The 27,409-nt window shown below is 34.2% G+C and overlaps 1 protein-coding gene across 6 annotated transcripts in view; it reads right to left on the bottom strand.

Annotated features, from left to right (window-relative positions):
- Positions 1–2,341: 2,341 nt before the first annotated feature.
- LOC145667097 (stress-induced-phosphoprotein 1-like) overlaps positions 2,342–27,409 on the bottom strand; it is a 36,821-nt gene continuing 11,753 nt past the window's right edge. For 2 of the 6 annotated variants that reach the window (XM_081734827.1, XM_081734830.1), the window contains exons 5-8: positions 24,335–24,453; positions 20,564–20,653; positions 14,633–14,824; positions 2,342–12,575 (exon numbers count right to left, since the gene is read on the bottom strand). In XM_081734827.1, the coding sequence (XP_081590953.1) occupies positions 12,524–12,575; positions 14,633–14,824; positions 20,564–20,653; positions 24,335–24,453 (453 nt within the window). In that variant the 3' untranslated portion in view covers positions 2,342–12,523. The remainder of the gene's footprint in view (positions 12,576–14,632; positions 14,825–20,563; positions 20,654–24,334; positions 24,454–27,409) is intronic. The other 4 variants (XM_081734828.1, XM_081734829.1, XM_081734831.1 and 1 more) reach the window with 4 other exon arrangements.

Below are 27,409 nucleotides of genomic sequence, written 5' to 3'. Positions count from 1 at the left end.
ATTGGTTATAAATAAATGGCAGCCCGAACAGCGACCCGATACCTAAATTGGTTATAAAATGACTTAAGCAGCTGTGTAGCAGGAGAAATGTTAAAAACGAAAAGATGTATAACATTTTCGATTCTCCCTTTGTTACAATATTGCTTCACAAAATAATAAGTGCGGCAACTTTGAACACAGGTGTAAAAATGCTTTCCATGATTCAGAGTGCTACTGAATACCGATCAGCCAGAGTATTGGCCGAGCATGTGTAAAAATACAATGCCCCTATGATTACGTCATTTAGTCTAAAGAAGACGGATGATTATGAAAGAATTCGTGACACAATAATCTGGGAGGAAATTAGAGAATTTCAATTAAAACTCACAAACACAATGTTCTCCATGTTAACCGCATTTAATATTGCTTTGAAAATGCTCGATCGGAAACAGCACCACACGCCACTGATAATAATATATTAGACCAATGCACATTGTGTGCTGCAGTCAACACCAAGACGCATGAAGTATTTGTAGAACCGTAACATGAGCTTGTGAATGCCACTTTCGTAAAATATGGGACCCTGTTAATCCAGCGTTGCACCGCCAGATCATAATTGTAATGTGGGTGTTCCATACCCTCACGGAAACTGTCGCAACGGTTCTTGAATGCTAGTAGAAGTGTGTGGCCGAACATAATTAGTAGTACACCCTTTGACACAACCCAGGACGTTTTCGGACAACGTAAACGTTCCAATATAGCAACATAGACAACTGCATTATTGCTCCTATCTCCATGAAATTGACGAACACACTCTTCTGTTATGGGTCTGCCATTCTGTGCACAGTCCACTGTTGTCACCCTCCCAGTTTGAAACTGGGTGCACTATTTTGCCACACAGTATAGAGTCATCAAGTTTTTCCAGTAGATCTCCACCAGTTGATGATGAATCTCCGCTGCGGACGAGCTCTTCGCATTTAGAAATCGAACGACAGCGTACACTCCCTGCTTGGATCATTACTCTAATCGACCCACCATCTTTAACCACTCTAAGTTACCACCTAAACAATAGAAAGATATTGCTAGAGAACTTATTTCACAAGCACAAATTCTAACTTTTCTAAGTTACGAAATGAATAAAAAATAAATGAAATCTTCAGTTTTACGTCCGACAGTTATGCTGGGTAGGCTAAAGGTGATGATGTTGAGAATGAATAAAGAGAATGGGAGGAAACGGGAGAACCCCGAGGAAACTCACGCACACAGTTCTTGTCCAGGTTACGACTTCAAGATTGCCAGGTCTATATAGTATAATGTAAAAAAAAAAATTATATTTTCCCCGACCACGGAATTCCTCATCTACTATGCATGTACCTAGTGTGTGTGTGTGTGTAGGTAAAGAAGTTTTGCCAAACAAATGCTTATATATATATATATATATATATATATATATATATATATATATATATATATATATATACTTTTCAAGTAGTCTGGAGAGAGAAATTGCATTATGTGGCAACATCGCATGTAAAGAACCATATATTAGATCTACCAATCTATCAAATAGTTATATCAATTCTTTCCAAATGGCAGCTAAAGTCAATATTGATTGACACTAGCGTCACTTATTAGTGTAGCAATCGATTCAACTGTTTGTTGTATTCGTAGAGTAATATTAATGGCTCAAAGTTCATCTGAGACGTTGCCACATTATGAAATTTTGATGCTTCATAGCGGCTGAAGGAGGCCCCAAAGGCATAGTATATATATATTATTTTCGCTTTATTTTGGCCGGTAGAATAGTGCTCTGTGGTCAGTGGGCGCCATTTTTAGAACACCCGATATATAACATACCCCTACCTAGTAGCCGGATAAGGCAGTAAGAGAGACGAATTCTGAAAAGTAAATATCTGTACTTAAATTCTTGGACTTTTCCAAGTCTATAGGCATCCTATGTAGTTACATACTGTCTAAGATCAAAGTTATACTAGTGTGTTCCAAAAATAAATTTACAAACCAATAACGAAGATGTCAAATTACGTAAAACTGATAAAAATCAACGACCGTTTACTCCATCACGTAGCCTCGAACCCAGTAACATACCTATCTACAATAGACATGAATGTTTTCCTGAAACGTTTACTATCAGCAGGTAGTTATTTTCCATCTTCCTACTTACAAGGCGTGTGGTGACATTTCGATAAATACTGTTGAATTACTTGCGAAGCTAAATCTAACAGTATGCAACCACTATATCTGAACGAAAACTGCAGTTACTTGGCAATATTTTTTTTTTTTTTTTTGGTACTGTTGTGTTAATACGTTGGTTTAATATTATTACATAATAAAACCAAACTAATAATCACTCTCAAATTGTTTTATTAAATAATCCATACAAAATAATCACAAAACATTCAGTCATTTTCAAAAGGCAGCTCAAACAAAAACAAGAATTCTCTTTACCTCACTCACTCGTGCCATTACACACGACCACCAAACCAAGAAGCCAGAAAATAATCTGCACTATTGTCATTTACAATAATATATGATTAAAAAAAAAAAAAATGTTAACCTCTTTATGGTAATCAAAAATTTGACTAGTCCCCTGTTTGGGTTTGTACTGTCACAAGTAGGTACTTGATTGGATTAAATTACTTCAAGAACAGAGATACGGTATTAACTAATATAATTCACATTCACAGAGCCCAAAATTTTTTATAAATCTGTCATCTTGAAACTTGTGCTATTCAGTTACAGACTAGAAGAAAAAACAGTGTAGCCTACATTCTGGAGTACGGGTTCCACACCATAATTATAGCCCATTAAAACTAAGAACCATAGTTTTAATATTGTTCGGTTGCAGACAGCACAATCGAACTGCCACCATAAAAGCAAGCTATCGAACAAAACGCATACTACTTACATCCCATCACAGAATTAATTGATCGAGAGCAAAATAAACAAAATAGCAATATTCTGAGTGGGACGCGAAGAGGAGTACGTAAGAGAACCAATACAAATTAACATGGAGACACCTCGTTTTCATTAGATCCAAAGGTAAGTTTCTTATCAATAACAACCTCTGAATCTCATAAACATTACCCATCCTCTCTCCGAAAACTAACTTTCTGTACGAAGCAAAATTTAATGTAACTAGGTATAATTTGAAGCTCTACAGTGATGTCTGATAAGTAACAAATTTTTTTAAAAAAAAAGTTGCTATGACAATCGAGAAGCTAACTGCAATACGTATTGATAAACATGTGAAACGTTTAAAATGAAATACTATAAATTCAATATTTACAGAAATAAATTCTTGTTGATATTTGAACTACCCATGTATTTACACTGTTGCTCACATATGTACTTTTTAGGAATACACACATAGACACAAAGTTCCTTTTTTTATTGTTTATGTACAGAATAAGTATCAAGGCACACTTTAAAATCTACAGTCATTTATAATAGCACCTCATAGAACGCGTTTTAGGGCATTGAGCAAAATATACTGACTTTTTTATTTTTGATAGGAGATATACTAACATGACTTCCATAACATGTCTTTACAAACATACAATAGGCTACTAGAGGTGGTTGTAAAAATTAAGTGCTATCTTCTACTACTTTTACAATGTTGCTTTTTCCTAAGGCCGAGCTACCTTACATATTTCATATTCTTTTCTGCTTAACTATATGAAGTTTCGTATCAACAAATATTCTTTTACTTATTGTGCGATTAGCAGAAAAAAAAAAATCCTTTCCAATCCAAATATACTTACTTTGGCCAATAACTTCGGCATGAATTGACCACTTTTAATGTTAATTTTCTGTGTCTTTTTCCGACATCAAGATTACTTATTTTCAAATAATTAAGGATTAGGAAGTCATTAAAAGAAAATAAATTTATTAAATTAGGAGACACACATGCATTTTCATTAATGAATATATTCATACTCATACAATAAATGGAGATAATAGATTTTATCACACCTATCTTCTGTAGCAATGTTTCTTAATTTTTTATCTTCTTTTTTTCAATCAAGAACTAATTTACCAGTATACTTACATTTTAAAAATAGTATTATAAGGAGAAAATACGCCAGCTTTTTAATAATTGAAAGCTGTCAAAATATTTTATAATGGTACATCTATATAAGCAATTAAAATTGATATAATCTTTACTTTATTAAAATGTATAATTTTTATATATATATATTTGAAATTCTCAGCTACATTGTGTGATATGTACTTGACTTGAATTTTATTTTATTTTATTTATTTATTTTTTTATTTCTGAACAAAAAAAATTTGCAGCTGGACCGAATATGGTGTTCATCGAAAGTGGCACTTGCATATAACATATATACAGACAGATATGCTTTAACTGAAGTTTAATGACGTATCAGAGATGATTTTGAAAGGAAAATGAGTTGTCTTTCAACACGATTAAGAGGTGATTCCTCACACCAAAGTAAGAAAAAATTTGATATGAATATATGGGGAATAGTATATAATTTTGGAGGGCCGTTCAAAAGCGTGAGAAAAAAATCCAGCACGTGTTATTCCAAACACAAAGAACGTGGAACTGCCGGTCCCTATCTCTCCCGATTTCCCGCCGACGCACTACATGTTCACTGGTATCAAGGCTTACTTCTTGCCCCCGAGCACATTTGGGAATTCTGTTGACAGCATGTCTGGAAATTATGCTCTGTGGGAAATCCCTTATCCGTCCTTTGCCATTGCTGAAATATGCATTTTTGTATGGCTTCCTTGTGATTTCCTTTATGTCGATATGGACCCCGTCCCCCACTCAACGGTTCCTCGTGTTCGAAATAATACATGTTGCAATGTATTTTCTCCATGCGTTTGGACGCTCCTAACTTTGAAACTATGCATTTTCCCCAACAGATCCTATGAACTTGTTTCTTATTATTATGAAGTGAGGAATCACCTCTTAGAGTTTCGGCATACTTCATTAACAGCCTGTATTTAAAATTTTAACATGTTGAAATATTTAGTGGCTACAACGGTACCGATTAAAATTAACGCAAAGCACTCAACCAGTTTATAATAGATTGTAAGCACTGTTACCACCTACTTGATTACGTTTGTATTAACTTCTGTATACCATGTAACAGTTATACGCACTCAAAATACGAAGAAACAGGTACAAATAATCTTTCGTAAACGCAGCTAACTGAAAGAATAAAGCACCAACATCTTTAAATCCTTACGAAATTATACAAGTACATTAACAACAAAGGTAACATTATTATCAAAGCGCTAATCTGAATTTACACAGCTAATCTGAGCTCTTGAAAACATCACAGAAGACTTATCTTGTGTTAAGTATCCCTGAATCAACTGTTAATAGATACAACAAAACGCAGTTCTTCTGAGATTTCGACTTCTTAAAGAGTACCTTACTCCCTTCACCAGAGCCATGAGAAAGCAATGGTATAGTGTTCGAACATTGCACATATAGGTTTTATTGTATCTCTAAGCCTTTGCTCATTGAAACTTATAGAGAAGATGGAAGCTAGGAAGAACATTAATCACTATCAAACGAAAGACTGCAAGTAAAAATCAAAACATTAGTTCTTCACAACAGAAGGATAAATACGAAAAATAATAATAAAACATCAATTTCTTACCCTTACCCTTTCCGAAATACTACAAGTAATAGATAGGTCTGCAATTTACTTTACAAAAGTTAAGAAATAGTTTCAAAAATTACAAAAGTCAAGAACTAAAATTGCACACAATTAAAACATTCGTCAGTTACATACACTATAGTAACAGACTGATGTTCTTTGATCATATTTTGTAAAATGTTCAGAAAGGTGTGAATCTCCTGGCAGCTTTTAAGAACATTGTAGTTCGAGCCAAGGTAAAAGTAATTTTGCACAAATTACTTGGATATTATGATGGACCCGACTGTTTACTGGTTTAATGCACTAATTATTTGTCAAGCATCAAAAAAAAGCACAGTGGTGTATTTTATAAATTCACTAGTGATGTATTTTATAAATGTCTTAAACATATAAATTTACAAGTGATTTTTAGAAGCAATAAAATATTATGAAACACTATACATGGAGCAAAATTAGGAACGAACTGGCAGTTCAAAACCACATAGAAATCTGTATTGAGAAGGGAAGCTAAGTCACGGAGTAATTAAGGACGCCGAGAGAGGGCTCAATCATAAACGTCATGGTGGTAATTACAAGTGGAAGGTTTCTCTAGAACGGGACAACACAATGTTGTTGTATTGTAATAAATCTTTCAAAGTGTTTGTCAACCGAGATGTAAGAAGCCCAGCTGAATACTCACAGCGTGGGACCAGGTCAACACATGCTCCTCCAAATGCTAATTCGTTTCTCATTTTGATCAGAGGATAATACACTAATATAAATTACTTGTAAATGCATTAATTTGTCATGTAAAGCTGTAATATTTACGCTAAGTGTAATTGTAAAAACTTGGTTTTTACAAGTTTCTGCACTAGTACTACATTACTTGTACCTTTTACGAGAATATATATATATATATAATAAAAAGATTCTAAAAACTTCAGAGCTGTACCCTAACACATTGTAGATTTCGTTCTCAACACCAATGACCACTTTTGTGAATTAAGAGAACTGGAGATATGCCACCCTTCTGTAATATCTTAAAAAGACATCATCACTCAGTAGGATTCAACCCATGTATTTGCAAATCTACTGGACTTTCTGCAAATTACTACATATCCCGGAGTACACCCTTAACAGTATGAGTGGTAACATGTTCCGTATATTTGTTCATTTAACTGCTCTGTACACAAACAGAAATCCTCAAAGATTAAATTTGTAGTTTGAACACAGGGCATTTAATTTTGAGAGACTAGATATTTATGTTCCTTATTCCACTAAAAATAATGCTTAGGAATACAACCAAAATATAAATATAAAAGAAGTAATTGTTCTATCTCGAACGTATGTTATGGTACCTCTTTGTTCAGGACCTTTTACTCTAAATAATATAATACAAAATTCAGTTTTATCAGTCTTTTAGACATTAAGAACTCCAAGTTAACATTATAATAATAATAATCTTAAAAAAAAAAGACAACTTTTTACGTACGTATGTGAGCATCAGTGTGTTTTACACACACACACTGTGTACAAGAACAAACAAACTAAATTAATTAATTTAGCAGCAACGTGAAGAGATCTAACAGAAACTAAGCATCTTTCCACACACAAATATTAAACTCGACAGTCTTACGCGAACGACGCAAGACTCTAGAAGATGCGTCGATTGTCACTGCTTTTTATTATAATACAAATCTTTTTTATCAGGTTTTCACGAGATCATTGGACGTTGGGTACAATCACAACAGAACGAATATTTTGCATATATAAATTGAAAATTACGACCTGAAAGTACCAACGCAAACATCACATCATTGATTCCTTTGATTATAAAGGAATTCGAACATATCACTAAAGAGTTTTATTAAAAATACTATATACCATACGTGTACATACGTCTGTTTTGTGTTAAGGTAAGCACAACGGCCTGCAACTAATACATTGAAGACCGCGATTCACGCATATTGTCACTAAAATTCTGAAAACTACGCAAAGTACATTAGATATTAAGGTTCTCCACATTACAATTGATTCAACGACATTTTCAATCACTTTTGTACACATAAAATAGTTATACTGCTTTTCTCAGCTTTTATAAATTTTTATAGTGGAGAACACATCTAAACAATAATAATAAATAAATAAAGTCTAAGCATAGACATTTCTGATGCATAACACATCGGCACTTTCATACTGTGATATACAAATATGGTTTCATTAATGTAAATATTGAACCAAAACACGCTAAAGCAAGTGTTTTGCCGCATGTTAATTTGGAATTGCGATATTTACTCTTAATACAAACTGGTTTATGTCATTGTCTCAAGAGTATAAATATTGACATCAATGCAAAATCAGCACTTAGTATTCTTTACTAGGTACAATAACCAATCTGACGAGGAATTCAGTAATTTCACTAAATGATATGGCAAATTCTGTTATACTTCTCACAATTTCTAAATACAACTACTTCGTAACCTGGCACTATATAATCTACACAAGAAAAATAAATGTATAAATATTTCCTTGAGCAAATCGAACACACACAAAAAATACGAATACTTTTATCTTTCTGTCAGGTATTTCTGTTTTCAAAAACAAACGACACAGGGAACTATGAATATAAGTCTTCACGTTTGTCTATAGCACGAAATTCTGAGTCGTTGGTACCTTTTCTGAACATATTTTTTTAGAAATTTGTCTTTTCTAGTTATACGCAATTACTTGCTGCCCTCAGCGATCAATCACAAGGAAATTTTGAATATACAACATTCGCTACATGATTTAGCTTTCTCCTAAGTTTTCACGAAGAAAAATGTAATACAAAAGTCAGTATTTTGAAGTAAAATATCACACTGTTAACGTAATTAAATTTTCTACATAAACCTTTAGAACGAAATTCCATACAATTTGTCCTTTTTAACAGAAACAAGTAAGCAGCAAAAAATTTGTATTCTAGTACTTTTACAACAGAAAGCTGTCAACTTATTTAGTAGGTTTACCTCTCACTTCTTGTTATAATCAATACAAATGTTCACACCACTATTTATTTTCAGAACTTTCGCACCGTTGACTCGTACGAAGAAAAAAATGTATCCCAACAGAAGTTGGAAGAAGAAGAAGAATTGTTAATACAAGGTGCGCTTATAAACTAACTGAACTTTTACAAAAACAGCAGCCAACTTCCTTAAAAATGTTACCATAGTATGACAATACTACAAAGACCTTCGTCTAAGTTTCCTGTTAGTGACTGTTTAAACCGGTTTTGTTGCAGTTTTTATCTAGGTAAGCATGTGACACAGCGTGAAATCGTCGTATGAAACACGTGCATCGAAATAGAACAACGTTCTAACTGAAGGTTTGTTACCGGCTGGATAAATCTTTTACCGAAACGATGCAAGTGATAAGAACACCGTATAGTGATGCAGCTTTACCAAGAACCCAGGTGTAACAATAGTAGAGCCATTTCGAATGTTTCGAAGGATGATCCAAGGTCAGAGCTTTCTTGAAAGTCAGGAAACCATGGAGAAATTTCATGCACTAGTAAGAGGTGATAGACATGTAATCGCACAGCAACTATCAACAATACTTCAGATAAACAAAGCACGGTTTACGTTATTTTCAACTAAGGACTTGAAAATCAGGAGTGTGCATACTTGTTTTGCAAAATTCTGTGGACCTTTAACAGAACAGCAAAATACAGTAGGAAAGAGTACTGTAAGGATTTGGTAGCTACTGATGTACGGGACAAAATTTCCTAAAGTGCATCGTGGAAGCGACTAAACCTGTCGTTCAACAATTTCGTACAACTTCATACTGCATGCATTTGTCGCACGTTTACCTAAGTTACAAACTACATCAAACCGGTTTAAACAAGCACTAACAGGAAGCTTCTTACACAAAGATCTTTCTAGTGTGTCATACTACGGTAACATTATTACGGGAGATGGCTGTTTTAGCAAAAGTTCAGTTGCTTTATAGGCGAACCTTGTAGTCAGGGAGAATGACAATACTAGATATAATGTAACTCGTGCAAGGATACCTTTTGAAAATTCTGAAATTAACTCGTGCAAGGATACCTTTTGAAAATTCTGAAATTAACTCGTACACGGATACCTTTTGAAAATTCTGAAATTAACTCGTGCAAGGATACCTTTTGAAAATTCTGAAATTAACTCGTGCAAAGATACCTTTTGAAAATTCTGAAATTAATACTTAACATTATGATGGAGAACGGTACATTTGTCGAATACTGGGTCTAATAGGAAAGAAACTAATAAAGACATTTAGAAGTTTGTCATATATGAAAGTATATTGTGTCATATATGTCATATTTGGTGAAATAAATGGTATTTAAAAAATAGGGAAGATTACAATTGGCAACGATATCAAATGCGCGTCAATGGACATATCAAAGCTACTGTCGTACATACATGTATAGAAGCTTCTGTGGAGAGTGACTTGTTAGTGATCGTATAGAACTTGAACCACAGTCACTTAAAGGCTTCGATTTCTATGAACGTCATATTTTTATTTTTGCATCTTTTTACATGTCTAATTAAATATCAACACATTCCTGACTTTCGTAAACACAAGAACACAGTATTTTATTGGACATACACATGCATATTTGAACCATGTTTTACTTTTTAGGTCATATTTAAGCCCGAAGTGATAAAAAAAAAGGCATGTTTTTGATATGCAAGTTTCACTTTTTGCTCAGAAACATATTAGCCAGAATTGGTAACGAGGTTATTTGAAACTTCCTTTCTTAGAAATATTTAGCATTGTGTGCCGTGATTAGAAGGAATACTGTATACTGTTAGGGATGACAGTTCTTGACCTAGCGTAGTATCACCACTTTGGAGAAAAAAAAAAATCACTACTTTAACCTCTGACTGTCTTCTTAGTAGTGATAATACCTGAAGTCCAATTACTACTATGCATATCAGTGGAAATATTTTTCCAATCATATCCGGTGGAGATTTTCAATCCACAGGGAACGCAAGTAGTACTATGAAAATACTGGTAATGTAAATGAGCACAATCGGAAATAAGATCCTCGGAGAATTTTGCCCCTGACCATTCCTTGCAATTATCCGTCCCATTCTGAATATAACATGACCCTACTTTTTTTCTGTTAGAAAGCTTGACATCACTGAGTGTCGCTTCAAGATGCCTTTAGATTATATTTTACGTCATAGTTTGCCTATTTTTAAGGCATAAATGCATGCACATTTTCAAAGATTTTATGTCACAAAAATCGTAGCCCAATCACGGTATAGAACTGTACGCAACTAACCAGCTTCATTAGGACGACTTTGTGGTTTACTGTGAACTAAATTTCGAACTTTGCGGTGAATTCTATTAACAATGTTAACAACACAAAGTTTAAACGAAATAATCTGAAAACTTACTTCACTCCTATAAAGAATTATTATTTTTTGAGAAAAAAAAAAAAAAAACTTTCAATGACTGCGTCTTGTTAAAATTGTCCTTTACTCATTCGAAGATACGCTTGTCATCCTCACTAGCTCGAAGTTGGCTCCAGGAAAATCTCACATCGTAACATATAAAAATCATCATCTTGTATTTATTTCCAGGTTCAGGACGAGGTTAATTAAAAAAAAAAAAAAAAAAAAAAAAAAAAAAAAAAAAAAAAAAAAAAAAAAAAAAACTTGTTTTTCAAATTCCTGATGTAAACTAAGACTTCCTGATATACACACATATACTAGCAGCTGCAATTTTTACATTATCCTTAAGATTTAAAGGATTATCAATTAACGCGTTTTTACAATCAACCCATAGCTACTAAATATAATTTAAAAATAACAGAACGTTAACTTGTTTTTAAGGCAGATTTATAGTGTATAGTGAGAATACAGTCATCGTCTTCTTTAACTCAGTCTTTTTCCGCTTACGTGGGGTCGGTTTTTTTTATTATTTATTCGCTTCTATACTGCTTGGTTCATCTTCTTTTGCCTTCTTCCATCTTACCCACTCATTGATATAAAGCAAAACGATATAAAATATATAACGAATTACATAATCACTAATACTAATCAATTAATAATTCTATTAAAGTGAAAACTACAGCCACTAGTGTATGTGTATTAAGTTTTTTTTTTTAAGTAACTGTTCTCAATCTTCAACTTTTCTACACCTGGAAATAAATACAAGACGACATATATATTTTGTATTGTGACATTTTCCAGGAATTATCTCCCAATTACCAGGAATGACAGGCTGTCGAAATTGTATAGATTTACTTTAACACGACGCAATCCCTAGTAAGCTTTTTAACCATATTTAACAGAGGTAACTATTCAATGATAAAAATAAAAAAAGTATTATTTTCTTTAACATATATTTCTAGCTTTTTTTTGTTTGTTTGTTTGTTTGTCTGTCTGTCTGACTATTTTAAAATCTATCTACATTACGGTTACCAGATTTTTTTCAAGAATTCGGAGACGCTTTTCAAATTTCCTTTATGTTGATGTGAAGATAATGCATTAAAAATATCCGTAGACTGTCTGGTAATCTTGATCTACGTGTGAAAGTGATTTTGTTTTTAGTAAACTTTCATACTACTTACACAAACTTTATATAAATAATACTATATTATTAATCTTACAGAGAACGAGTTAAAATAAGTATGCAAAATAAATGGCAAAATCCTAATCAAAACATTACTCTTACTAAACAAGATGTTCGTGTAAATCAATTTATTAAATTCTAAAGATTTTCGAGTTTAATTTACATTTTACTGTTAGCTGAACTCAGTACTGCTGCTATCAATTTCAGAAATGTCTTTATCAGCAAGTGTCTACTATCACTGACAGGTCATCTGCCGAATAAGAAGCTTCCATACATTAGTTCTTCGCTAATCTCTTGAATATCATCTATCAACCGTATTCTTCTTGTTCCCCTCCCTTCACGGCCACTTCCAATGAACTGCTGATAAAACGCAACAGATATGTCAATACTTATCTATTATCTACCCCATTTAACTTAGAACGTTAAGAATATATGTACGAGAACTATTCTTGCTTAATGCTTGGATACATTTCTAGTTAAGGCATTGAAAGCAAGAGTGGTCTATGTTATATTATTGACGCTTCTGAGATATTGGTACCCACAGGTTAGAACAACATAGAATAGTGGGATAAGCGTATCTCAAGTGACTGAGAAGCTATACACAAAAGTATTTTAACAGCACATATTGTAATCCTGAGAGATGTAACACTTTGAGGACATTTTTCTACAAATAAGGCTTTTGTAACATAGATCACTCTTGCTTTCAACGCCTCAATCATTCTTTAATCCACTTTAAACTTTTAATTCATATTTACTAGTCATCTCTTTAATATATTTTCCCTTCGGTCTACCGACTTAATTTATGATAATGTTCCATACAGCACCGCCTTTGTTCTACGTGTTCATTGCATCAAATAGTTGCTCTAAAGAGAAAGTACGATTGTTCGTTCTTACATTTTGTTTTCGATTGTCTTTTCGGTTATTATATCGTTTAAGCTCTTAAGAGACAATGTCTAGAAAAAATAATGCACCATAATATACACATTCTGTATTTTCATTGTTCCTAATGTGTTTGGATTAATGTCACCTCTTAGTTAAGATTCTGGCTCTAAAAACGACAAAATGTTTGAAACAGAACAATTAATCTGCTGGAATATCACAAGCGATATAAGTCAGTTTAGATACACAGTACTTTGTTTGTCATAAAATCTGGAGTCTATGAATTCGACCAAAACGAATGCCAAGTATTATACGGTAGTTTATGAACAATATTTACTAAACTATTCATTTAACCCTAATACTTTTTAATACTGCTTATTTAAATACAGTACTCCTACGCAACCTTTCAACACTAATTAAAATACTGCATTTTGAAAATTCATGTTTGACAATCTATTTCACCCTAGATTGCTTTACAAAACATTTCTTTATGACACACATACTACTAGTATTATTTTAAATCTCCACTGTCCTACAAACTGAAAACAAAACTATGGAGTTTTTACTCCATTTTATAACCCGGACACAAACTAAAAAAAGTCAATTCGAATACAATTAGCAATCCTTAGTTTTAAAGTAAGGCACTAAGTGTCATGTTATATAGCAACTTTGAGCTTCGCTTTGTCTCAAGAACTTTCACGGGAAGTCAATACACAATACACACAAAACTAATAAACTAACATGTAAAGAAAATGAACTAGCTAAGATGTTACGAAACAATTAGAACCAAATACGAAAAACAACGTATTAGAATTACAAAAATATTACAATGAGTTATATAATAATAATAATAAAAAAAAAACTTCGCTTGCATAAACTAAAAATTAAAATTTCACATTTCTTCTTACATAGTAAGCAATTTATTTTCAATGAAACTGAAAATGTATGGTGTATATGTATATATATATATTTCGGTAATATATATATTAGTAAAAATTATATATTCATTCTATTAACATTATAATAGGCACACTCTTTCATACAAACACACATCCTAACAACACACTCAGTTATAAATATACCTTCTTTACAAAGACAGAAATAAGAACACGTGAAGAAATATGCATCACGAAGATACTCAAAATTTAGAATACTGATTATTGGTGAATTGGATTATTTCCAAACATGTACGCTTTAAAAAAAGAGTTTGAACTCTTCTTAAATTTTGTTTTAATTCGTAAGTCACTAACTAGAAAAAAGGTACGAGCTTCCTTCTTTTTCACTGTGCGTATTCTTTACAAACATACAATATATAATGTATATATATATTTATAACATGCAACATTTACAATTTTTAAAATATATCTATTAAAAATGCAATAAAAAACCTTGTTAATTAAACTTTCAAGGTCAGCAATCAATTAAAATTGTGAGACAGACCATTTTTCAATTTACAGTTTCTGGAACGAAATCAATCAAGTTGAATCACTTTGAAAGCGTTTCAGTCTATGTGTCATGGTTTCTACTGAAACATTTACCTCATTCTATCCTTCTTCATATTGTCATTGACAGTAACGACATTGTTAGGGTATCTTATAAGGAGCTTCGTGTTCCCAATTACAAATCCTTGGAGTTCTCTCATCGCATTCCCTGCAGACGATCCATTGTAGTAATTTATGAAGGCACAAAACCGTTTATGGCAAACGTTCATACTCTTAATGCGGCCATATCTAAAATAAATATATAAATGTACATATGTATAATATACAAATATTGCACGGCAGTTATATGTATACTACGTAACAGGATGTATATACGTAGGTTGACCAATAAAGACTGGTCATCAGTGTTTATGAGGTGAATACAACAGCAAGGCACAGAAAACGAAACACGTCTATGCAGTGAGAGAAGTGACGAACAGATCGAGTAAGTTTGAACGCCATGACGTCAGGAATGTAACCGTGGCAGCCGTTCAAGAACACACGTAGTTTCAGTTTCGCATAAGGCAACATGGAAGTAACACGCGAAGGACAGTACAGAAATTCTGTTGACTATCTTTCAAATATCAAAGTTCCGTGTGTACCCCATCCTCCATATAGCCCTGATATAGCCCCTTGTGATTTCTTTCTTTTTCCAACTTAGAAGAAACACTTCCGCTCACGGCGTTTCGCATCTTCAGGTTCAGAGGCGATTTTCACGGATCTGTCCAAAAATGGCTTCCAATATGTCTTAAATGAGTGGCAAAAACATTGGGACAAGTCCATTACATGTCATGGGAACTATTTTGAAAAAGACCATCAACATATGGAGTATTAGTACAGGTAATGACCATTCTCATTCTTTATTGACCAGCCCTCTTGCCAAAGTACCAGAATAAGTTGGGAAAGCAACGCAGACGTTTCAATGACAAACTAACATCCTCTTCAATGCGTATCCCTTAAGAAATGCGGATTTTCATCAATTTCCTCCATTGTAGAATTAATGTGCATGGTTCTTGAATTATTGCTATTAAATTTCTTCCCTTATTCCTATGCTATCATTTCATTACCTTTCTTCAGAATCTAAATAACTAAACGTATCATTACAGTAGATATCATTAATTATGACAACTATAACAGTGCTTTTAAGTTTTCTGAATTTTTAAGTTATGCTGTGTTAAGGTTGTTGTGCACACATATACAGGGTGACCCGTAAGTAGCTTGAGACTAGCAGTTATTCAGTTCTCAACTGACTAGAGCACCAGTAGGCTGACTGACAAAAAGAAATATACTTCCAAGTAGTGATCTTATAAACGATTTAAATCTTACTACATTTGTAATTAAATAAGTTTACAATGAACAGAAAACTATCAAAGGATGAACGTGTTGACTGAGTTATTTGTACAGCGTTTCCCGAACACTGTACCTCCAACTCCACTAGTTACCCGTAACTCGAATATAAGGTTTACATGGACTGGCTCTGAAGTGGATCCTCCGACCTACACCGGGTAAGGCTGAGTTTGTGACTACAGAAGAAACTTTCGTCTATAGTACAATGTTTCGTGCAATCTCACTGAAAATAAACTGCTAATAACAGTAAAGAGGATCACGAGATTGCATGGATAGCCACCGTTACCCGTGAAGATCTCAACAAATTGATTCTATTAACCCTTAGAAACCGGGAGACGTCATATCACACAAAAAAGAAAATCGCACAGTACAGTTGACGTGATATGACGTTCCGCCATGTGGGTCCTTCATACTTCGAAACACCCATGCCTACAAGATAACCGTCAATTATCAATTTGCGGCTCTGTATAATAAATAAAAATGCCCTTTTTCTTCAAAATTAAAATGCAGAAGAAATCTTATGTGCGTTTTTATTTATTTATTTTTTGTCTCTCTGATAGCAGCAGACACATGTGCAGGCAGCAGAAGGGGAACTCATGATAGAATTCGGTCACCCAACGTTAGTGGGCGGAGGCTGTTTCTTTGTCCTGTAAATAATATGAGTTCTGTGCCAAACTTGTTTTTAGCGTGAGTGCAAAAGAACACAAAGAGGCCTATTTTTTCTCTCCGCCCTTCCTTTTTTTCGGGATCTTTATTTACATTCCTAGTGGCAATTTTCTACAAACCAAATCGAAAACAGGTGGATTTGGCGGGCCTTTCCCCCAAATCTATGACTCTTTTCTACAATTTTGGGCTTTTGCCCCCTAGCCCTACTGAATTCGGACAAAGTATCTCAAATGCCACCAAAATGTATAGCACAGGGTGTATACTAAAATTCCAAAATGAAATTTCGTGACTTTTTCGTGACCTTCTTTTCACAAAACAGTAACATTCTTAAGACCGAATTTGGGTGCGAATTAGGCTGAGTTTTCATGCATGCGATAGAAGTGTGATTTGCTTGCGATTTGGTAGCATCTAAAGGCAATTACATACATTTTTGGTAGTGAATTTTGACGTTTTATAGGACAAAATTATTCAGTCCGTACTTAAATTTGTACAGTTTAAAAAAAAAAAATCGTTACTCAAAAGCTAAATTTCGTGACTGATACACACCCTGTAGTAGGTACCTTGCCCAAGAATATAAAGGTGATTTCGCAACTTGGTCTCATTTATCAACGTCATAATTATTTATTATTATTTGCGAGACATTATAATGACGTAAATTTCACACATTTTTTCCAGTTTGCAAGGTGTCAGAAAAAAAATTATAGTAACAATACTATTTCACATTTCGACCTGAAACAAACTGATTTTGCATTGGGAAGGTTGTAGTGACAATTTTCTACAAACCAAAATCAAAAACAGGTGGCTTCCCCCCCCCCCCCTCGCTTCTGGCACCACTGAATTCGGACAAAGTATGTCAAATGCCACCAAAAATTATATTAGAGACCCTGGGCAACAACATACTTTTTACTTCATGTCTCTGTGCACAATAGAAGTGATGCTATACGTTTTTGTTTCATATACTAGAGACTATTAAAAATCATTTAAATATCCCGCCGTACCATGAAGCATTCTGGGCGTTCGGGCGTCGTAAACTAAGGGTTAACAAACTCGGCCGACATAATCACTCTAGCTGTCTATTGAAAAAAAAAAAAAAAAAAAAATCATAACTTCCGCTAACGTAACGTTCGAGAAAATTCAGTGAAACGTCCTATGATTAAGACTTTTGGGCTAAGGGAGACGACTATTAATATAAAGCAAGTGAAAATGAAATGAAATTTTGAGTTTTACGTCCCACGGTTATGCCGATTAGGCTAAAGGAGACGGTGATAATGAGTAATGAATGAAATGGTGGAATGAAGAAAGTGGGAGGAAACGGGAGAACCCCGAGAAAACCCACGCACACGGTGTTTGTCCACCACAAAGTATAAAGCAAGTGAATCATGATGGAAGAATTGGTGGAATAAGAAAGTGGGAGGAAACGGGATTACCTCGAGAAAACCCACGGATACTATGTTGTCCACCACAAACTTACTTAGCCAGGGATCGAACCAAGGACCCCAAGCACCAGATGTAAGCGCTCTACTGAAGTAACGTACGTACGTCCTGTTATCATAACCTTATAAGACTCATTGACGTGATCCTATTAATGAAGGACACTTTAAGCACTTGATATAGGCAATTTCAACTTCCTATCCTAACTGAATGTTATGATTAAGATTGGCTTTCTGTGACGATGTCTTATGTTTGTATTCTGTCCATGTAAAATGATGCCCAGAATTTCATCTGCATCAAACAGGGCCTAACAAAACACAATACAAGATCGTTTCTCATTAATATCAACTAACGTTAAAATCAACCAACCAACCAAATTTTTTTTTTTTTTTTTTTAATAAGCACAGACTGTAAATAGATAAGCAAATATAACCCATTTCTAATCTATTTGCGTTCCATAATTTAACCATAATTATAAGTCTCAAAACATCATCACTATGTTGGGCGCCGCGCTGGCTCAGTGGTGAGCGCTCACCTCTAGTGAGTGAGATAACTGGTTTCATCCCTCCTTTCGCCAAGTGAGATTTATGGTGGAGAAACACCACGTTCGTCGTTTCTTCCCACTTTCTTCATTCTATCATTTCGTTCATTATCATCGTTGACAGTCTCTCTTAGCCTCGGAGCACAATCGTGGAACGTTAAATAATAATAAGTACATTGGTTTTCAGAAGTTAGTGGCAAACGTACTTCTTTTCAAGAAAAGGTGTCTATCTGTCATTTCCATATAGATATTTTACAGGAAGACACACTGGAGAAAAAGAAATCAGGATTTTCCGTTCTTCTACTTTGTATGTACGCTAAAAGTAGTGAAGATGACATTTTGAGAACTGAAAGGTATCTTGTAAGTTACCCAGATCTGTTCAAGGTGTTAAAAGAACTAGCGAAACTATATTATTACAGAATATATTATTACCGAATTAATATTACAAGATATACGAGGGGAAGTCAAAAACTTCCCGGAATTTCGTTGTAACTATTTATTACCACAATATAGGTACATATTCACTTAATCGTCTTCAAAATAGCCTTCTTGAGAACACACACTCGCTCCTGTCATTGCTGGAAACAACACTGAAAGTCATTTTTTGGCATGATCCGAAGTTCAGCCGTAGCGTTGGTTTGGCGCCTCACATAAACGAACATTTCCCTCCTCTACCAGTCTCCCTACTCACCGGATTTTTGGCTCTTCCCCAAGATCAAAAACGACCTTAAAGGTAACTATTTTTTCACCGTAGAAGACATCCAAAGCAATGCAACGACTTAACTTCGGAACATTAAAAAACCTTCCAGCGTAGTTTCCAGCAATGACAGGAGCAATGGAACATGCGTGTGTGTTCTCAAGCAGGCTATTTTGAAGGTGATTACGTATATTTTGGTAATAAATAGTTACAACGAAATTCCGGGAACTTTTTGATTGCTCCTCGTATTAAAGATAGTGCAAAATTTACTATTAATTATTCCCCTACTTGCCTTCAATATGACATGTGACTACTTAAAGCGAACTAATAGCTACTCGGCTACTTGGTCTCAGAAAGGCAACGATTCAATAATAAACATACCTTCAATTTACACCCAAGAACACATACGGCATATCCAGGGTGTCTACTAACATTCCAAAATGAAATTTCGTGACTTCTTTTTTACCAAAAAATAAAATTTTGTAACATTCAAAAACTAATAACAGTACCTATATAATTCAACACTTATCTTTACCTTATCTCTACTTTCAAAGGTTATTCCTTGGAGTGATAAAAGGTTGGTATCTTCTGACAGTTGAATAAACTGGTTAGATGTGTTGATGGTTTCGGCGATGCGAATCGATTTGCATCCCCACTGCTCAATGATGCCAGCTTAAGATCAGTCTGAAGAGCGAACTTGAATGTGAATTAGGCCGAATTCTCATACATGCGATAGAACGTGCTTTGCTTGGGATTTGGTAGCGTCTAAAGCCGACAATAGACAGTTTTGACAGTGAATTTTGACGTTTTATAGAACAAACTTTTTCCAGTCTCTACTTATATTCGCACAGTTAAAAAAAAAATCGTGACCCAAAGGCTAAATTTCTTGACTTTCATCACCATTTTCTGATTTCGTGACTTTTACATGACTTTCGTGACCGATAGACACCCTGCATATCTTAAGTCACCTTTTCATTGTAAGTATACATCCATTTATCAATTCATTGTTAATAATACCTTTCTTACCTAAGAGATACGTATTTTTTCTCGTACGGACGCACGCCCACGAAATTCTGATTGCGTACACCCTACAACTTGTACGTATACTTGTTTCACTCAATTTTCTTGCATTTATATAACTTGCCGATCTAACCACATGAACAGTTTAATTTGGTCTTTCCAACGTACAACAAAAGAGAAAGTGACGGAAGATAGGTATTACTAATTTCTGTGAAAAAGTTAACTGAACGCTTCTTAGAAAACTGTGTGTATTAATTAGTGAGTAATACTAATAATAATAACTTACTTTACAAACATATTGCGAATCATGTCTTCTGACACTTGTTCCGTAACATTTCCTATCCACAGAGATGTATAACCCATAGGATTGGAAGGACTGAAAAAAAGGAAGGAAAAAAAATGCATATAACAACAAAAGAATAAAGTACACAAATTAGCAGATCTTAACAGAATTAACATTTTCCCATTATACCTAATAAATTATTTTTGAAGACTTTTTAAGACCAAAAACACTTTGTATTAATTCCCACCTACCAACCCCCCCCCCAAAAAAAAAAAAAAAGGCGTAATATCGAACGATACAGCAAAAAAATTTGTTCTTCAGTTCTGGATCGTAATCTTTTTAATTATGTTGGTGTATATGTTATGAGACATATTGAAGATGGTTGAACTGTTTCCAATGTATCTTCAAGAACTCTTGTGAATTTACGTCCTTGTTGGAGATCACTTTTGTTCCAAGTATCTAGAACAAAAATGACTGCAGCTCTTTTCAGATGAAAAGCGACATGAGCAGTAGCCACTAGTACGCGATATTTAGTGCAGCGCTGCCGGAATGCGGACTCCCTTTTCCCTCCTCACTGTTTCTCTATCTAACGTTATTGCATGCCAATTGACAGCATTATCCATAATGTTCAAAAAAGGATATCCCCATAAACTTTAGACAACAACTTTTAAATTTATTTTACTAGAACTGATGAAAGCCTGTCACCTGTTTATGATGCTGTGTGATCATCATCTAGTTTGTATTTTGTCGCTGTCTGAGCATGAATCTTAAACTATAACATGTCTCAAATTTTGTTATTCGCTATTTTTGAAATCTTCCTCTTGTAAGATTCTTATAATTGATTCGTTGCTCCTGAAGTGATTGGCCAAGCATCTACACAATTTAAGCTTAAAAGCAATCCCGAAAAAAAAGTAATCGATAATTTTGCCTGAAATACTGATAACCATCTAAAGAAAATATTGTTCAACACAGGAACACATTCAGGATAGGACTGACTATCCGTTCAATTAGTTTTGTTTCATATATACAAAGCACACACCCTTATATGTTCTGTAGTGATGATCAGTTTGTCTTAGGTCGGCCACACAACTCACTTATTGGACAAACTGTATATTTTCGTCAACTTTTAATCATTATTTAAAATTAATATTTTATTCAAATGAAAAAGTTATTTTCTTCCTTCGTTCTGGACCCTTTATAGCAGCAGAGAAACTACGTTTGCACGCAGGTATGCTCCAGACATGTCGCCGAGAATAATACAAAGAAACCATTCTTTATTGAACTGAATGTTTATCTCATTAGCAGAGTACTTCAGAAAAATGATTATCAGCGTTTAGAAACCTTTTTAAATACGAAATTGTTAAACTGAAAGACCAGGATCAAAGCTCTTCACACTGACGCTTTGTTATCTAAACTCCGATGGGAATAACACTTACTGTCCGTGCGAAATGCAGGTGAAAAGCTTGCTCTTCAGAATTGCCAAACTGTATTCTTTTCAATTAAACTGTTTTCCATTGGACTCACATGTAAGATATCCATTAGTTACAGACTGAATTTCTCAAGTTCGTCTGCAACATTTTCCACCTTGACAACAAATTTTACTTTCCCGCGAGACTAAAAGACGTATTGCCAGGACTACTTATTATACCATAATTGTATCTGCATTGATTATGAATATATATATATATTTTTTTTTTTAATTTTTTTTTTCGGAGCAAATTCTAAAAGACACTGCCAACTAAAGGCGTTCTTTTGGGATATTCCCGGATGTCAGTAGAAGCGAGAAGTTCGCGTCAGTTACTCGAAAAGGAAGGCACGCAACAGCCACACTTATTCATGTCAAACCAGAGGCATGATATAGTGCACATAGACTAACGTTACTACATGACCGCAATCAGATGTTAACAGATTTGAAAAGTTACGACCCTAGTATACAATTAATAAGTGAACTCGAAACGCATTTTAATATTCAAATTACGAAGTGCGTTATTGTTAAAGCAACAAGACTTTGTTGGAAATTAGTGTGTTCTACCCAATCCCAGTATTTACTACCCCGTTCAATAGTGAAAGCCAAACATCCAAGTGAATAGTGTTCTAGTGTATGTGACATGAGGAATAATTGTGTGTTAACGGTTATACTCTAAGTTTATTTATTTTCCATACGTATATCTCGATATTCTTTTATTTTTTGTTGTTTGTTGTATCAAGTGTTTCATATTTTAAAAGTGCGTGTGCAGTGTTGTTCACTCAAGCATTCGTGCTTTATCAAGTTGGAATTTGTATGTATTTCGAGATATCATATAAATAAATAAATAAATAAAATAAATAGAATTTATTTACGGTAATTTTTTTTCTCATTTGTGTGTATACGAATACTTATGGAACTATCAGCTTGCCAGTCATATATATACTTACATATACGCAGAGATAAGATACAGACAAACCTTAATTTCCGAACCACTGAGGCTACCGATGTCGTATCACTTATCTGCCCTGTCGCAACAAAACGCTGTAACTTTGGCGGAGCAGTTTTGAGAAAAAGAGCCGTAAAGTCGCTACAGACCGGCTAATTTCCTACTTACATCAAAATTTCCTTTGGTATATTTTCAAAAGTATTTGACTCAGCTCAATGCTGGGTCTGGTGAACATAAATATCGGTGGCAGGAAATTCAAAAATGCTTATAGCGACAAAACAATGTAACTTAAGTTACAGCGTTTTGTCGCGACACGGCAATTATTTTCTATTATTATGAATATACACTTGAACGGGACGTGAGCTCTGAACCAGGTTATCATCAACTGTTTCTTGAGGGCCTATTCCAAAAGCCAGTACCCGAGGGAGACGGTAGGAAGCATCTTAACCTCTTCACGTCAGGGAACATATTGGTCCCGTTTCTTTAAACTGTCCTAAATTTGTACTTGATTTAAAATGTTTCAATTTTCACGTACTGTATGTTAAAGCTTCATGGATTACGAAGATGACAATGTAACTGAATATAAATACAAATTGTTCTGTAATAGTTTGAAAATCAACCTCTGGTTTTGTATAATTTTTACCAGCTACTCTGCTAACACTATAAATCAGAGGAATGAAGAGGTTAAAAGAAACTTGTCATAGATATAATTGCTTATGTTCATTTGTTTAAAAAAAAAAATCTTTATTGACCACAGGAACATATTTGTCCCACGCCATAGTTAAATACCATTGAAGTGATAAACTTATTATGAGGACGATTTTTGGAATCTATGTCAAATTTAGCCTAAATAACACAAAAAATATGTACTACATGCCTGGACCTGAAGAGGTAAATTCTCAGCTATATTTGCGGCATAATGTATGAATGCCCTTCATCATGATGTATTCTAAACTGAATTGTGAAAATGAGTTATTCACATTCTAGGGTCTAGCACTTCAGTAACAATAACCGATATTTATAAGTCAATGAACTCGGGTTTTTCACCAAACGACGGAAACACTCTACCAAAATATTTTATTTTCAGATTATCTTTACAAGTTTTATTTATTTGTATTCAAGTTCAGGTCTGGTCTCTACTGCGATCACGAGAAAGCGAAGAAAAAGCCTTACTAATCCATATGACCGGTACAGAGATCGAATAAAAGACCTCAACAAATAACATGCCTCTATGCTATTATAATGGACATCGTTGTAACACAAATTTAATTTCAGTATGGATCTGACACGACATAACCTGAAAACAAGACACGGGAACAGATAGTAAGAAAATTCTGCTATGAAGGTATTGAATACTTACTCCATCTGGGGATCGTCAATTCCATTTCCATTTGCAGTACTGTTCCTCTCTTCATCGTCTGAATAATAAATTTCATCCCCATCATCAACCGAGCCACTTCTCAACATCTGCATTGCTGACTAACGGAATAAATAAATAAACAAACTTTTAATCATCACCCAGAGAAAACTGAAGTTCACTTTATATTAACTAAAATCGCTACTAGCTTATAATGCTGATAAACAAAAATAATTTACTTGGGCTTCCTCACTTTTCAAGACAGTGTGATAAATAAAAGAGAGATCGCCAACAATTCATCCGTTTGATTACCTACCTACTGCTTTAACAAACCATATACGAGCAATTAATAATATCGACTGGAAATTAGGTACAGAAGCAGCTCAAAAAAGAAACTGGAAATACATATCACAAAAACGAAGAGCTTAAGTGCATTTGAGCTTATGATTTTAACATGGTGATTTTGTTTTCCTCAAAATTTTCTTTCTTAAAATATATCCACACTTAATAAATAAAACACAGTTCTGACCAGAGCAGAATGAAATATATTAAAAACTATACTTACAATGTGTTACAGTTTCAAGGACCTAACGTCCTCTTCATCAGACACAAAACATCTTGTGTTTGTGTCTGATGAAGAGGACGTTAGGTCCTTGAAACTGTAACACATTGCAAGTATAGTTTTTAATATATTTCATTCTGCTCTGGTCAGAACTGTGTTTTATTTGTTACTCTACTTATCCAGAGCCATGGAGTTTGTTCAATATCTACACTTGTTCAAAATTTAATTTCCTCCTTGAATTTTTTTAAGTTTCTTAAAATTGCCAGTTTGGCAACAACACATTTGAATAGGAGGGAAATCATAAGAAAATAAATAAATAAATAACGAAATTTCCAAACACAGCTCACAGTTTCCTGTTTGAGATGTTCAGCTTCTCTTTTGTTACTTAATCTAAGGATATTTTTAGAAAATAGTACCTTGACAAATGCAGAAATTTTGTTTTGTAGTAAAACACACAAGCTTTTTGGCCACAAAAATCGTAAAAGTTGTTGAGATGTTCGTTATCTATCCATACAATTGGAGGAAAGCTTTGTAGTTGTTTCGATAACTATGGGTGTTATTTCACTTTATGGTGATTCAATACTTTTGAACTTGGTTCGAATCTCACTGGGTGATTTTATTTATTTATATTTTGTAACTTTCAGTTATTCTTGTCGTACAGTTTTATAGTATATGTATTACATGGGAGTGATTGACAACTTTCTAACCTATCCAAAAATAAGAAGTCGCACAGGCGGAAAACCTTTTCTATATATATATATCCCAATGCGATTTCTCCTTAATGCAAATCATTTCTTACATCGATCCTTAAGATTTTCGTAAATCTGAAAATAAATCCGGAGTTCTAGGTTCAGGAAATCACTATTAGCCGTAATAACTCCACCATTACTAGAACGTAGTTCATTATTATTCTTAAGATAGAGAATAGAAAAGGTTTGATGATACTAAATTTGGTAAGATACTTTATTTCTTCTCAGTTTGTTGTTCTGTTGTTTTGCTGCATTATCAGTACAATTTCAGACAGTCTTCCACAGCGATCTCATTTTTTTCTTTCACTTAAATGTCTTAAAGTTTTCAATAGTTTAATCCAGTGACGTCTCACTGCTTGCTAGAGTGTCCATCATAAGAACGCTCTGAGTTCTATAAAACACCGGCCATGTCTCACATGAGATATGTTTTCTACTGCTTTCAAACCTGTTTTGCCTGATTAAAAGTGGTGGCTGTAAAGTCATATCCTGAATTTTATTAAAATCTGATTTTAATCTATTCATAAAGATAAATGCTGTGCTCATAAGCGAGCACTCGTTCACGTTTTCTTATAGAAAAGTTTGCTCGGGAGGAAATCGAAATGAGTTGGAGTCAGACACTATTTAATATATCTTAGCTCCGATGCGGGGCAATATTTCAACTCCGAGAGGAGAGGGGAAGAAGTATACCTGTAAAAAACACGAACACGCTGCCGAATATGTTCAGCACTCAGACATCTGGGAACCTGCCTCGCCAATATTTTCCTCATGCTCTGCTACAGATTTGTGTGTTCAGCACTTCATCAGAGGGTGTTGTAACCTCTTATATGAAATGTCAATTGTTTCTATAACTCACCAAATGTCTTCGATTCTGCAATACCATGCCATGAATGACATCAATGTTTTCTGGATCAGTATTGTTGAAGGTGCACTGGAGCGAAGCTTATCGTCAATGAACGTATGTCACTTTTGGAAATCTACAACCGAATTTCTCACAGTACCATTAGGAGCTGCACGATTCTTCAACGACTGACACATATCAAAAGCATTTCTTCAGATCGGTCAAAGATATTCAATAACAGCTCGGTTTTTCGCCCATTGTTCCTTGATCATGCCTATTCACAAGGACATTCTTTCGATTTGTGGGGCTTAAGGCAAAAGTAAATTGTATGGGACAATGATGTAGGTGAGAAATCTGTATCCATCATGAATACATTTTTGTGCTAGCTTGAACTATCGATTTCAACTACAGTGATATTTTGTTAAATATTTAGCACAAAGAAATAATAATAATAATACATAGTGTGTCTACTAAATTTCAAGACTGGCAACACTGTAAGATAACCACCAAACAGTTATTGTGTGTAACTTTTAGTACCGAATGTGTTGGGCACTGTGTGAAGAATTCACGAATTTATGTTCCGAATTTTGTGAGTTACAGTAATTTCAGTGAACTGTGTTTTCTTTGTTCATCATTGATAGTAAAATGGAGCAGACAGTAGCCATCAAGTTTTGTGTTTTGTTTAAGAAACGAATCACAGACCTCACCGCACAGTCGGACAGTCTTTAACCATTTTCATACCCTCTCAACAAGAACTAATACATTGTCAATGTTCCCACAGATGCACCTGGCCTGCCAATAGATGAAGGAAGCGGTACTTACTTTAAAACGCGTCATTCAAAAATATTTTCGGATCCTACGTTAAACAGTGGTACAGCTGCAGCTACAGCCTTGGTAACGAAAAGGGAAATTAACTCCACATCAATTGA

Source organism: Thermobia domestica, chromosome 12 (genome assembly GCF_964235325.1).
Source record: "Thermobia domestica chromosome 12, izTheDome1.hap1.1, whole genome shotgun sequence".
In the NCBI taxonomy this organism is placed as follows: domain Eukaryota; kingdom Metazoa; phylum Arthropoda; class Insecta; order Zygentoma; family Lepismatidae; genus Thermobia; species Thermobia domestica.
Note: the sequence above shows the minus strand (reverse complement) of the source record. Positions and strands in the feature narration are given on the sequence as shown.